Here is a 14,469-nt window from a genome sequence, read left to right as displayed (position 1 = left end):
AGTTTTCTTTTCTCATTTTTATTTTGTGGTTTATTACATTTAAATGTCTTCCAGCTTAATATACTTTCAATCTCAATATATTACTTCAATAACTCCTTAGACTGTGACTGCTGAATGTTTTTATAAAAATACATGAATGAGGGCCCTCTCTGGTGGTGCAAGAGGTCACAGCATAGCCCTATGAAGCTCTCACAGCCACTGCAGCACAAGTTTGATCCCTGGTGGGGGGAGGTGACCCACATGGCATGGCAGACTGCTCCTGACCTTCACACTGCTCCCCTCAGCAGTGTATGTTGATCATTTCTCCTGTTCTGCTCCCCACTCTGTCTCTGCTGAATCCTCACACTCTTTACACCTCTGGCCTGTACCCCAGTTCTGTATGTATAAATAAATCTTTAAAACATTAATCAGGTATATATACAATGTCTAAATGCAGACAGTAGGAGTTCATATTAGCAGTGACTGATCAAAGATGGGGTAGGATATACCACTGAGTCTTCAGGGCTTTGTTTGAGATCATTAAACCTTATTTGGATCAAAGAGTTTGCCAGAGAACTCATTAATATGGATGCTCTTTGGCCTTTATTTTTTCTCATAAAGTCTGTCCATTATTAAAGTCATTTTACTTTTAAAAATTGTCATTGACATGGAAAATTTGGGATTCGTGGGGAGTGTTACTAAATGTTTGCTGACACTGATGTCAGTGATCATATGGGTCAGCAGGTGAAGAACAATTAATTCTGCAAGGAAATTAAAGACAATCAAATGGGAACTGGCATAGATATAGCTCTGTTATTCCTACTTAGAGCTGTGCTGAGTCCTGTAATATCCCTTATATTTGGTATATTTGATCTCTGTTTTCCCTAGAATCAAAACTATAAGGTGGAAGAAGATACTAATAAGAGCAGTGGGCTAAGTACTTTCAGTTCATGGTCTCATTTTTGATCTGATACCAATTCTATGCAAGAATTTATAGAGGTCAAGGAATTGAAGCTTTGCTTGTTAATATTTTAGAGAAGGAAGAACCAAAGATACTATCAAAAGTTATATTCAAAGTAGGGTCTCACAGCCTTTCCCCCCCCCCCAGATTAAAATTTCCCTGAGCACGTTTAGGACATAAAGATGAATTGCTTGAAGCATAGTGCCATTTTTTTCAACTGTCCATTTCAAAATGTTTCTCATAAAAATGTTAAGTGAAAGTTCCCATGTTATCCTGACGATGATCTTACTTTTTCCTTCTCTCTTTTGTTTTCAGAGGAAGAACTTGTCACTTTTCCTCAGCATTAGTTTGTTAATTTTCTGGGGGACCTCCCTTTTGGGTGCTCGTTTATACTGGATGGGAAACAAACCACCAAGCTTTTCCAATTCTGACAACCCAGCTGCTGATTCAGACAGCCTTCTGGCTCGCACACTCACCTTCTTCTACTTGCCAACTAAGAACCTCTGGCTGTTGCTATGTCCGGATACCCTCAGTTTTGATTGGTCAATGGATGCAGTGCCTCTGCTCAAAACAATTTGTGATTGGAGAAACCTACATACTGTGGCCTTCTATATTGGACTTCTCCTTCTTGCTTACTATGGATTGAAGAGCCCAAGTGTGGAAAGAGAATGCAATGGGAAATTTGTAACAAATGGCAAACAGAATACAAATGGACATAGCTGCCATTCAGATGCAGAGTACCGGAACTCAGAGATTAAGCCCAGTTTTGCTTCCAAAGTAGAAAATGGAATTAAAAGTAATGTATCACAGAGAACGCAACTTCCTTCTACTGAGAACATTGTTGTTCTGTCTTTATCTTTATTAATAATCCCTTTTGTTCCTGCCACGAACCTGTTTTTCTATGTCGGCTTTGTAATTGCAGAGCGAGTATTATATATTCCAAGTATGGGCTTCTGCCTCCTCATTACTGTGGGTGCCAGAGCCCTTTATGTCAAAGTCCAAAAACGGTTTCTCAAGAGCTTGATTTTTTATGCTACCGCTACATTAATTGTTTTCTATGGACTAAAGACTGCAATCAGGAATGGAGACTGGCAAAATGAGGAAATGCTGTATAGGTCAGGGATAAAAGTAAACCCAGCTAAAGGTAATATTTTATTTTATACTTTTGCCTGAACTGTTTACTCATTGCTTTGCTTTTTTTTATATGTTTGCTTCTTGCCTTAAAACATGATATTTAGCAAGAATGTTTTTTTGCAATATCCTTGTCTTTTTTTCCAAAGCAGGATTAAGAGATTAGTTGCACAACCAATTTAGAGACATCTAGCATTTCATTTTTGCAATAGAAAAGTATTTTCTGATGTTTGTGAATGCATTTGTCGACAGGAAATAGAATTCCTATTTTGGAAAATTATCAACTATCGTAAGAATGAAGAAAACTTTTTTCCACTTTTTAAAATAATGATAAGAACATCATTGCTTTCTTCATATAATAAGTCAGGTCACCCTACTTAAGTATTTATCAGCTCTTCTATTTTTCAAGCATCACCCTGAGAAAATTGACATCTTTAAAAGATCAGGAGGTAAGGCTACCTCTGAATCTTGAATTTGTGTCTCTAGATGTCAGTGTATACGCATGGAAGTGGGAGTCACCCTTAGCTTTGCAGAAGCTATTCTGAGTATTGCTGGGTAGTTACCACCTGTGTAAGAGTTCTTGACTTACTTGGGGGAAGACTTACTTGTTCTCTAGACAATAAGATTGATGATCCTTTTCAATACTGTTTTTTATTTAGAACATTATTTTAGCAAATCTTAAATTATATAGCTAGGTTAAAAAGTAGTCTTTTAACTCATGAATTAACTGGCAAAATCTGGCTTAGACAATTAAATGGAGAGGAGAAAGAACTGAATGAAAATAAGTATACATTTTTAGTGTGGAAATGTATGATAGTAAATAATGCCATATGTTCTTGCTCTTCATAAGCCATATTTTAGTTATTTACATTTCAATTATAATTGCTCACATGGTATTTGAACTGGATTTCTTCTACTTTTTCCAACACAGTTGAGTACCAGCTATAAGTGTGAAACTATTCCAATATGCAGTGGTATCCTATTGATTATGTCTCAAGCTCAAGACTCCCCAGAAGCCATCTTCTAGCCCTTTCTGATTGTCAGTTGAGTTCAATGAGCAGTTTCATATTCCTTTAAGATATGAAATAGTTGTTGGTACTTGAAATATTTATAATTTTCAGGGATTTTAATGGGGAGTAAAAACATTAGTACATAGTAAAAACTAGTACATAGCATATGATTCCTTAGTTCTCAAGTAAATATCTTTACCATTTGACATTTCTAAATTGTGAATGCTGCAGTTTATCGAATGCTGAACCCATGTCTTGCTGTAAAAAATTGTTGCAGTCAGTTCTCACAGAATACTTCAACGCTACTTTGTCTTCCATTGTAAATTTAAGTACATAAAATAAAGCTGTGTTGCCAGTTTATGTTCCTGCTGTTATGTCCCCATGCTTGGGGTCCTCCCTGGTGGTGTAAAAGGTTAAGTCTCAGCACTGTGAAGCTATGAGAAGTCACTGCAGCATGAGTTCTATTCCCAGCCAGGGAGCTAACCCACATGGCACAGCTGACCGACCTTTCCTATCTGGCCCACTGCTCCCTTCAGCAGTGTGTTTTTGGTCAATCCACATGTTCTGTTCCCCACGCTATCTCTAGTGAATCTTCTCACCCCCTTGCACTTGTGGCCTGTACCTCAATTCTTGTAAGCGTAAATAAATCTTTTAGAAAAATTATAAAAAACATAGTAAGGGATTCAAAGAAAAGAAAACTCAGTATATTATTTATATCACAGGGTGGTTCAGTGACTGGCTAGGTTTCAGGTTACGCAACTGTAACAAAGGGCCAAGATAACTTCAACTTGAGTAAGATAGGAGCTGTTCTTTCACATGGCAACCTCAACATGTGCAGCGCATGGCAGATAAGATGGCGCCATGGGTTTTCAGGGTTCGTGTTCTTTCTTTTTTGTTCTCTTGCCATCTCAGTAGTGTTACCCTGTCCATGTAGTCCAGAATGGCTCATGATCACATCAGCACTTCAGCTAACAGGAAGAGGGGTAGAAAGGGCAAGTGGTGGGTGTATCCATTCTTTTTGACAGCATATCACAGAAATTGCACATGCTCTGTGTACTCACACATTAATTCCCACACCTACTTGTGAGGAAGGCTGGGAAATGTTATCCTTGTTCTAACATTTTTCTAATAGTATTATAACATCTAAACTAAGTACCCAGCCAAATGTCATTACTCTTGTGGAAGTAGAGAGAAAATGTCAGAGTATAAGTAGCCATCTGTGTCCCATACTAAGCAAAATCATATTGTCAACTCTTAGATATTTGCCAGCACTGGCGAATATTACTATTTGACACTTGCAGTTATGGGTTAAGTTATTCTGGTAACATGTTTAAAATGCATGATTTTTTTTTTTCATTAATCCATTCAGTCAGTAAAGCAATTGTTAAATATATCCTTGTCTTCCAATAAATTTCCTTGTCTCCTTCCTAATAATTACTATAGTATTGAGGCGCTTTAGATATTATTAAGTGAATACACAATTGACTGGATTTAATCAGACATTAGACACATAAAATATTGAACTGAGTCCCTACTCCACCACCTGTCCCATGACCAGCAGTTTTAGTTGGTGCTTTTTACCATCCCATTTGATGGCTACTCCATTTTCCTCAACAGGCATGGCCACACTTCGGACTCATGCATATAATCTCTGTTTTTATACCCTATGTTAATTCCATCATCGATAATTCCATCAGCAATTTCTCCTTGCTTTATCTTCAAAAATATATCCTAGAACTTGACTTTCTCTTCACTACCTCCACTGCTACTACCATGACCCATGTCAACATCGTATCATTGGATTATTGTAAAGGCCTCTTCCCTGATTTCCTTGCTTCTATTATTTTGCCCTTTAGCATGTATGCCTTGCATTATGTTGTGGCTTAGTGTGGATTTGTTACAGGATACATTGCTGTAAGTGGAGGAGCTTTGCTGTGGCTGTGGGAATGGTCACCATTTGCCCTGCCCCCACATCCAGGCTGCTGACACCTCAGATGCTTTGGACTACAACTCCCAGCATGCCAATCCTGAATAGGGTGGGAGGGGCTGTTGGGCAGGAGGAAGGAATGAGACTGATAGATTCATGGGAGATGGAGAGGAACAAGTAGCTCCTGTGGAGACTGCTGGTCATTTTAGGTCCAGAAGGCTTTTAGCCTTTGGGCAGGTGCAGGATCTTCAGAGATAATGATATCCAACACCTTGGCCTCATGGTGGATCATCCATACTGAAAGGTACCTCTTACAATTGAGTCTCTACTTCTCTGCCAGCTTTTTGGGTTTTACCTGGCCTTCTTGACAGTTTGTTCCTTGGACTTGTTGTCCTGGTGACTTTGTTATTGAACTTCACCAGCCCAGTTGGATATTTACCTCTGAAGCCCTAGGTATTTTAGGGTATGATCCAAAATTTGTTTTATGAACTACTTTTTTCTCTCTCTGTTTCTCTCTCTCTTTTTCCTTATCCTCCTCTCCCTTACTCCTTCCCTTAGAACTCACCAATTAAAAATCTTTGAGTACACTACTGTTCCATCACCCAGCTTTGATGCATGTAGACAAGATTGAACCTTAGAGTGGGGAATGTTGATTTTTTCCTTAACACTTTGATGTCCCTGGGTACCCCCTAGGTTCCCCTCGGTTTGGCCCAGGATCACTTTTTGGTTCCTAACCAGGACTGAGCCTCCAGGTAATAGGTTTAATGTTTGTTGTTGCTATACATGTCAAACACTGTTTTTTTTTTTTTTTTTTTCTTGTCCTCCCTGTTGTCAGGCTTCCCTAGGAACTCAGAATCTGTTTTTATGTTTTACATCTGTAACCACCTAAAAGCTATTTATAATATTGCTAATAATAATTCTGGCTACAGTTACTTCCACAGCAATTAGGAGACTGGTATCAATTTCCCTTGAGGCAAATTTTACTTATCTAATATGAGCCTAGCAAAAAGTCTGAAAAACTTTTAAAGTCAGTCTTTCATAAGATTGCCTGAGATTACAGCCACTTCATTGAATTAGGCTTTTTTCCCTCCTTTGAAAATCTTTGCAAGTTTTGGAGTACTTCACTCTACCCTGTGCTTTAACAGAAAATGATTTTAAACCTCGTGGAGCTTTATACTTAAAGCTGCTGCCTTCGGTAATGGGTCCTGTAGACAGCTGCCAGTCATTAACTGATCGAACGCAAGTGATGATGGGTAAAGCTTGTTATAGTAACTGTCACTAATGTATGGTTTAAATCTGGATAGTGGAGAAATGATAGCTGATTTGGACTATGTAAACTACCAGTCTTGTCTTATTATGTGCTTGATAATGTCAGGAAAATACTAGACATAGTTGATTACTGTAGTTTGCTAATTTGACAATGACTCTGAACTTTTCTGCTTAGGAAAGAGGAAATTTTCTCTAATAACTGCTTTAATAAGCAAGGCACATACTATTTGAAAGAGTCTTTTTCTTCATTAAAACATTTTATAAACCATATTGATTTATTTATTCAGAAAAAAAATGTTTCTAAATTTATCACAAAGGGGTTAATTGTATGGTCACCCTTCGTGGCCTCTGGCCTCACCAAAATCCCCATGTGTGTTTGGTTCTCTGTATAATCTGACACCATTGATCTGCTACTTTGAATTTCAAAGTCTTGTATAATTTTTATTATCTTCCTCTCATTTTCCACAGCTCTTTCTTTTGCAGTTTTGCCTCCTTCATAGGTTCATTCATTCTTCAAGATTTTGTCCAAAGACTGCCTTAATTTTCCTTTCTATGTAGGCAATTGATTACTGAATAACATTTATTATGGAGGTCCATAATTGAATTTTCAAATTTCTGTCATTTTCCCAGTGAGCTCATATCTATGTGAACTTCTCCACTTAAGTGATTTTCCAACATCTCAAACTCATCACCAGTTTTCCCTAAAGCCAGTTGCTTGCCAACCCCGTTAGTAATTAAGATGACAAGTACAAATTAAGTATTTTTGTAGATTAAAAAAAAAGTATATGCATAAACCTAAAAACAAATGACAGCTATGGGTAGTGTATCTGGCATAACTGAGAGACATTCAGTTTTTAAAGTAATAGATTCAAAATCAAATAAATTCTATAGAGCAGTTTATTAACTTCTTACTTTAAAAAATATAGGACTAATTTTTAACTGTTTAAAAATAATTCCTTAAAAGTCACTTTAAATTATTGGGGACAATTAATTAAGCAGGGTTAATGAAAGGAAAGTTTGTTAACAAACTAATGTGAATCTATGCAATGATAACAGAATACATATATGCAGAGATACACATTCAGCAACTTCTCAAATAACATCTTTTTATACAAGTTCATTTTATTATAAAACAATAAGATAAGAAATTCCAACCAACATGGATCTAAACATTTTTCAAGGACCTGCTTTTGTTTCAGTTGTTTCATTATAGTTTGGAAGAACCTATAGATGATGTTAAATGAAGAATTAACTGTATTTGAAATTCTAAAAGTGGTAACCCAAACATTATATATTCCACTCCTCCTTATGCAAATGACAACTATTTCCCATGTTGATATTGGAGAAACAGATAAACTAATTGTTTCAGCTATGCAATATTTGACCGTCTTCCTTCCTGCATTTCTGTAAAAGTCATACTTTTATACCAGCTTCTCATAGTTTCTGATTTCAAGAAGCAAGTATGGTGAAGGAATATCATTTTGCATAGGAAACAACTCATAATTTAAGTGAAATCTAAACCTTCAAGTCATGTGAAACTTGACTAATTCATTGTGGGTTTTATGGTTTTGGTTTTGTTTACCTCTAATTGAATGTCTTCTTTAACTATGGTAAATTGCAATTAACCAGCTAGTTTTCAGATTGTATATGAATTGTATTGTATTTCCTAGGTAATTTGTTTTGTTACTTTTAAAATAAGATGAAAAACTTTTAAAGGGCATTCATAATTTTATAATAAATAAAATTCAGTAGTTATAAAGGTAAACCAATATTTCTTAAGATTGACTGGTCTGAGTTAAAGAACTATCAAATAGAGATTTCCATGTTTTAAGAGGGATTTGGAAGGAGCTAGCTAGCTAAAAGCACCAGTAAAGCTTGACTGAGAGAAAAATGGCATGAAGGGTAGGGTGAATGGAGGTGGTCTATCTTTTCTCTTTTAGTCAAAATTATGGGTAAAATGATGGGGCTGACAAGAATGAAATGAGATTCCCATTAGCTGTAGAGCAACATATTTGAAAAGTAAATGTTACTAATTGTTGTATTAAGTTCTCTTTTAAATACTTGAGTCTTGAAGAAATCAAATCTGTTTTTTTTTTTTTCAATGAAAAATTGGTTGCAGAAGTTCAAATGTATATGATTGCCTTACCTCTAAGAATGGAGTGGTACTTAAGTCTTTTCTTTTGTCCCACATCTAATAGCTGTGAGTACAGTTGTGTGTGTGGGAAAAATACCAGCCTGCAACCAATTCAGTGAAAATGGTCTGTTGGTGTATTATGAGTGAACCAGTTGACCGACTGCTACATCTTTGGGATATCCATAAAGAAACTTTTGGGATCTTTAGGGGCTTTTGAAAACTCTCAAAGCCTTAAACTGATATTGACACAGATTGAATATACTTACAGAAGCTTATATTTCAAACGAATTGTAAATAGTTATTAAAATAAATACATTCTGATTTCCATCATAGATTTTGTTAAAATACAACATCATTTTATTATATGTCTTTCATTAAGAAATTGATTATATATAATGCATATATATGTAATTGACTGCTACTAAATCAAATACCCATTATGCAGCTTAAGAAAAAATTATTTCTGGTATTTAGACCTCCTCCCATACCTTTCATTTCAGTTTTCTCTTTCATTTTCTTACTGTATGTGTGAAGCTCCATTTCAATGATAAACAGAACTGATGACAACAGGGTTTTCGGTTCATTTCTTGCTTTAAAGCGAATGTTTAATATTTCATCCTTAATTTGTGCATTTTAATGTTTTTCATAGTTTTGTCAGTTTTTCTGTTATTACTACTCTAAAGTGTCTTCTCGTAAGTTGATACTGATAAGTATATGAAATTCTCCCTCACTGAGTCTGTTAATTTGATGGTTTATACTAAGAGATTTTCTAATACTGAGCCTCCTTTGAATCTCTGCAATAAACTCAGGAATTATTTACAATGAACTATCATTCTTATACTCTTGTAAATATATTTTTCACTAGGATCCTTAGTGAGACTGGAAATTCCCATTATATTTTGATTTGAAAATTAGTTACCTTACATGAGGTGTATTACCTCTTTTTTGTTTGGAAGATTCCATGCAAAATTGGAATTACCTTTTATATTTAATAGAACTTACTTGCAAAACTAATTAAACTTGATGCTTTGTGTATGAATATATGAATATATATATATATTTGTAATACTGATTTAATCTTTATGACAACTTTGGAAACATTCAGTTGTACTTTTGGATCAATTTTGGAAGAATTTTTGTTCGGAAATATTTTCAGTGTAACTAGTCTTAAATTTGTACAAAGCTATAGATATTATTTGAATAAATAGTGTCTTTGTGAATTATTTGCTGCAATTGTAATTTGATGCAACATTTTTTTGTTCTGAAACTCTCTGGACAGTAGATACAGACTTGCCCCAAACTTTATGGAGGCAAATTTATAGACAGAAATTCACAGGAGGTAAATTTATGGACAGAAATTCACAGGGAGTACTTCCTTTTTCTATTTTTCTAAATAGTTTTGACAGGCAATAGCCTACCTTCCTTCTCTGAGGTTTATTTGTTTGTTTGTTTCTAGTTAATCTATCCTGACTGTCTTTTTAGGGGCTTAGCGTTTATGTGGCTACTGTCACCTGATCTCCAATTTGAAGACTGTTAAAACCCAAGTCCAGTTTCATAGTTTTTTTTTTTTTTTAATTTCTCTCTGCTGGGTGGATGCTGTCTTGGCTTATCTACCCTTCTGGATGCTTGCTTTCATTCAGCCTTGGAGAATTCCTCTTTTTCATCAATATGTTCATTAACACACATTTTTAGTTTATCTAACATTTTTATATATTTTGTACAAAAAGCAAAGTGTGGGACAGCTTTGGGGCATTGAGCTTTATCATACCATCAGTAGGGCGATCCTAAGAAATATCTTCAAGCCTGGCATCTGTTAAGGAATAGTTAGGTACGTTAGAAGTTATATTTTGAGACTAGAGTAGTTTATTTAAGATCATGATTGATGATTTTGAAAAATTTAATTTCCCCTTCAATAAGAGATTCAAGCAGCCAAAGTAGGTAAAAAGTGTATTTTACAGCACTATCCAGTATGAAATTAAATTACAGGTATGTGATCCTTATAAAATCCACCTTGATAAAATTTATTTCCTTCTGGAATAGAAAGTTAGAGGTGATATAGCACATACAGCAGATTTTCAAGGAAATAAACACTTTTTTTTAAAGTTTTATCCTTATTGTTTATGCATACCTGTTATTGTGACTGTGGAATTCAAAGAAAATTCCAGATAAATCTCAAGAGATTATGGGGAAAATCTGAAATGTTACAAGTCATATAATTATTGAAAAGGGTTCCCTGTGGAGTACTCTTTCTATATAACTCTTTAGAATGATAACTAAAGGAAAAAATGTGAGCCTTATTTTAGTGGGCTTGTATGTTAAATTAGAAATCTCATCTTTTTAGCTATATATATGTGTTAAGTGTATTTCTAATGAAAATAGGAGCATTCCCACTCAGGAGGATCTAGTAGGATCAAACATGGTATGTGTTTACTAAAAACTAAGGATCACATAGATCAAAAGTTTTGATTTTAAAAAATGACAATATTGCTTCCAAATAAGAAGTTACCCTTTCATTTCATTAAATAGTGGAGAGAAATAAATTAAAAAAAAATCTTTTTGAGGGCAGGACTGTCTTAAAGGTATTACTTTGTCTTGTCTTTAGGATTCCAATTTCCATTTCTACAACTGCTCTGAACATTCAGTCTTCTTCAACAGCATAATTAATATCTTTCTGAAAAACATCATGGGATATTATGTTAAACTCATGAGTAGTAATACCTCTTTGGAATTAGTGTGTTCCTACATTTTAATTTGGAAAACATTCTCTCTAGGAATTGTAAGTGTAGGAAGTGTAGGAAGAAGGAACTCAGTCAGACATGCAGTGAAACAACTGAGAGTCAAATTTGGAAAATAACAGATGAGTGACGTGTTAATATCCTTTTTTTTTTTTTTTGGATATATACAGTTCTTTGACTTGATAGGAGAAACATAGTATTACAGTGGTGTTTGGTGCTCTGCATATTGTATTGCAATTGGATTCTGCAGAATAGAGAAAGGCGATGAAAGGTTGCTTCTTGTCTTTTCTTTTCTTTCCTAAGTCCTGAGACCACCGGCAAAGATCAGAAAGCCTGAAATATTTTGAGATACTCTACTTTTACTTTTGAATTCTACAAATAAGTTTTGGTGGTTTGCAATATAGTATTGGATGTCTTATTTCTCTACTATGCTTTTGCACAATCTGAATGTTTTCCAAGGATGCATTCAAGTCAGTTTCACTTTAGTGGTCTACACTGAATAGTGCTGTCTATATATTCATGTGAGTCTAGAAAAGTAATTTTAATGTAGCAGTCAGTTTTGGACTTATGTACTGAGTAATGAACATGTGACGTGAGTATATTAATGATACTGTCAAAGCCACCTTTTTCTGCATTTTCTTCAATCTCAGTGATATATTTGAAATTACTTTTGCTCTTAATTGTTTTATTTGGAAGCAACAATATAGAATTTTAAAATCTCTTACATCTGAGGGCAACACTTGTGAGGTACTTGTTGGGGGTAGGTGAAGAAGGATTGATGGTAGAGTACTGTGTATAACTTTTTGGGAAGATTACCAAAAGACAAATTGTGAACCCTGTTTTTATGCACTTGGACAGTAAGTTAGAAACCTCATCTTTTTAGCTTTGCATATATATTTGGCCTGTGTTGGGAGCCACAGAATTTCCAAAGCAGAATTTCTGTTTTCTGGGGATGATGCCAGATACAGTAACTGATAAAGCATTTACCGAATTGGTATGTCTACTGTATAAATAGGGTCATGGTGGAAGCCAAATATGTAGTTACTAAGTATTTCAACAAATACTTTAACTTTGCACACTGTGGTAGGTAAGAAAATGTGTTGGTGTGATATCAGGGGTGTCTCCTGGCCCAGGTCATTTCAAGTCCCGTCTAATCATTACATTTATAATTGCAGTTTATAGAGTCTTACTCTATACTTCTGTGTTAGATACTTTGTAGAGAGCAAGGTTTTGATAAAAAGACCATGGAAATTAAACAGTGAAATTAGTAAGAGAACGAAGTGTTCAGGAAGACCCAGCATCCCATATTATGAGTGGTGCAGGTGGCAGACACTGGGCTGTAGATATATGGGGGACTCAGGTAGAGATTAAGATGGTAAAATGCTGAGGAACAGCCTTAGGTAGGTTAAAACAAAAGGAAAAGCCTGCGCTGAATTGTACACATGGGTATGTTAGCACCCACATATATTTTATATTAATTAACAGCACTGGAGAGATGATGTGGACAGAGTATCAGGATATTAAATGCTGTCTTGGTATTTTTAGTACCTTTTACCTGAATAAGAATAAATTTCAGTTCTATCTGAATTAACCAAAGGTAAGGGAATAAAACCAAAAGGAACTTGTAAAATGTATTACTAAGTAAATCTACAAATATTCAAACTAAAAAATAAATACTGCATGTTATAAAAGGGCTATAATTAGAAACACATAGAAGTAGCTAGTTTATATGTTCTGGTACTGTAGTATCATAGAAACCATATCTTGAACTTAGGTCTATTTTTTCGCCTAATATTTTGACTAGACATATTTTTATTTTTTACCTACTTCATATTATGGGGTTGTGCATATGTATGTGTGAGAGATTAATCCAAGGTATAATTATGTTAGGAAACATTAAGTCCTGTAGCATTATAAGAGCGCTATTTCCCTGGAGTCATATGCAAAATTAGTTAAAAACCTATACTACAAATGTTGACCCCTTACATTCTTTATTAATGGGTGGAGTGATGAAGCATTGTGATTAAAAAACATATTCACAGTTCATCTTAGGTTTCAGGCTGTTCACTTGCTCTTTTCCCTCTGTTGCTTCCCCCCCCCCCCAATCAGATTGAAAAGTTTAACTTAACCCTTGTATTTTAAAATGATACTTATTTAAGGTACAGACTTGGTAATACCATTTTTGAAACCTGTCTGAAGTCCAGTGTTTCTTAGTGCTAAAAGGAAGTGCTTTGGAGCCAGGTAAACAGACACAACTTGGACTGTTACCTGTTGAGGGAGACCTGGCTTCTTGCAGCAATGTCTTCCTCACCTATAATATCATCTGTTACCAAGGATAACGATGGGATATATACCTGTGTTTAAAAATACTTTTTTAATCTTGAAAGAAATAATTCTTATCAGATGCATTAGTCAGTCCTGTATTTTCTTTATGGACTGACTTAGAAAACTGGCTTAGAAAGATTTTAAACCTCTTTGGTAGTAGCATTCTCATTTCAGACAAGCAACTCAAAATTGGAAAAAGCAAAATTTAGGATTTACCCCTTATTTAATGGAATTAAATACTTCAGTTTCTATCAGATCCTTACACAGAATCCAAGCTTTGGTTATATAGGAACTATAGATACTTATGTTAAAGATCTATAATGCAACTAACTTATAACTGAAGGCAAAAGCCAAACTGAAGAATCCTAACTGACTGGTAGCTATGTTTAGTGCACCAGTGATACGAAAATACTCATATGATAACCTAAAACTGTATGATTGCTTATGTAGACCTGAATATTAAGTAACTAAAATTTAAATAACAAGAGATTCAATCATCTTACTAGCTGATTTTTCAAAGTAATGTTGCCATGATATAAGGTGTGATTTTCTAGTTTCTTTTATAATAAATGAATATGCATGTCTGGAGTTTTAATATAAAATTTAAAAATGTACTCAAACCTCATGCAGTGATTTTTGTGAAATATGTTAGTGATATGAAATAGCAGAAGTAATTAAGTTTGAATTTACTCTGTAAATTTAGAACTACTATGTGTTTGATTGAGTACTTTCAAAACTTTTGGAGGAATTTATTGCTGTGGATCACTTAACATTTCTAGCAGAAGCTCACCTTTGATTTTCTCTTTAGAACAACCTTAGCAAGGTTGGAATAATTAATTGTTCTCCTTTCAAAGAACATAAACTGGGAGATTGTGGACTAAATACAAGAGGAGCTTTCCTAGTGAATTAAAGTCAAGCTTCTTAGTAAAGTGGATACTTTTTAGTTGTACTTGGGTGTCAAGGTGAAGGGTCGTTGAGATATAAGACTTCTTCCTAAC

General features: G+C 34.8%; 1 protein-coding gene across 2 annotated transcripts in view; it reads left to right on the top strand.

Annotated features, from left to right (window-relative positions):
- The window catches only part of TMTC2 (transmembrane and tetratricopeptide repeat containing 2), a 355,937-nt gene that overhangs the window by 183,089 nt on the left and 158,379 nt on the right, over positions 1–14,469 (top strand). For both annotated transcript variants that reach the window (XM_004675843.2, XM_012735302.1), the window contains exon 3: positions 1,256–2,084. In XM_004675843.2, coding sequence (XP_004675900.1) covers positions 1,256–2,084 — 829 coding nt within the window. The remainder of the gene's footprint in view (positions 1–1,255; positions 2,085–14,469) is intronic.

This window comes from Condylura cristata, unplaced genomic scaffold, assembly GCF_000260355.1.
Source record: "Condylura cristata isolate star-nosed mole 26May11 unplaced genomic scaffold, ConCri1.0 scaffold00004, whole genome shotgun sequence".
Lineage (NCBI taxonomy): Eukaryota > Metazoa > Chordata > Mammalia > Eulipotyphla > Talpidae > Condylura > Condylura cristata.
This window is presented reverse-complemented; position numbering and strand designations above follow the sequence as displayed.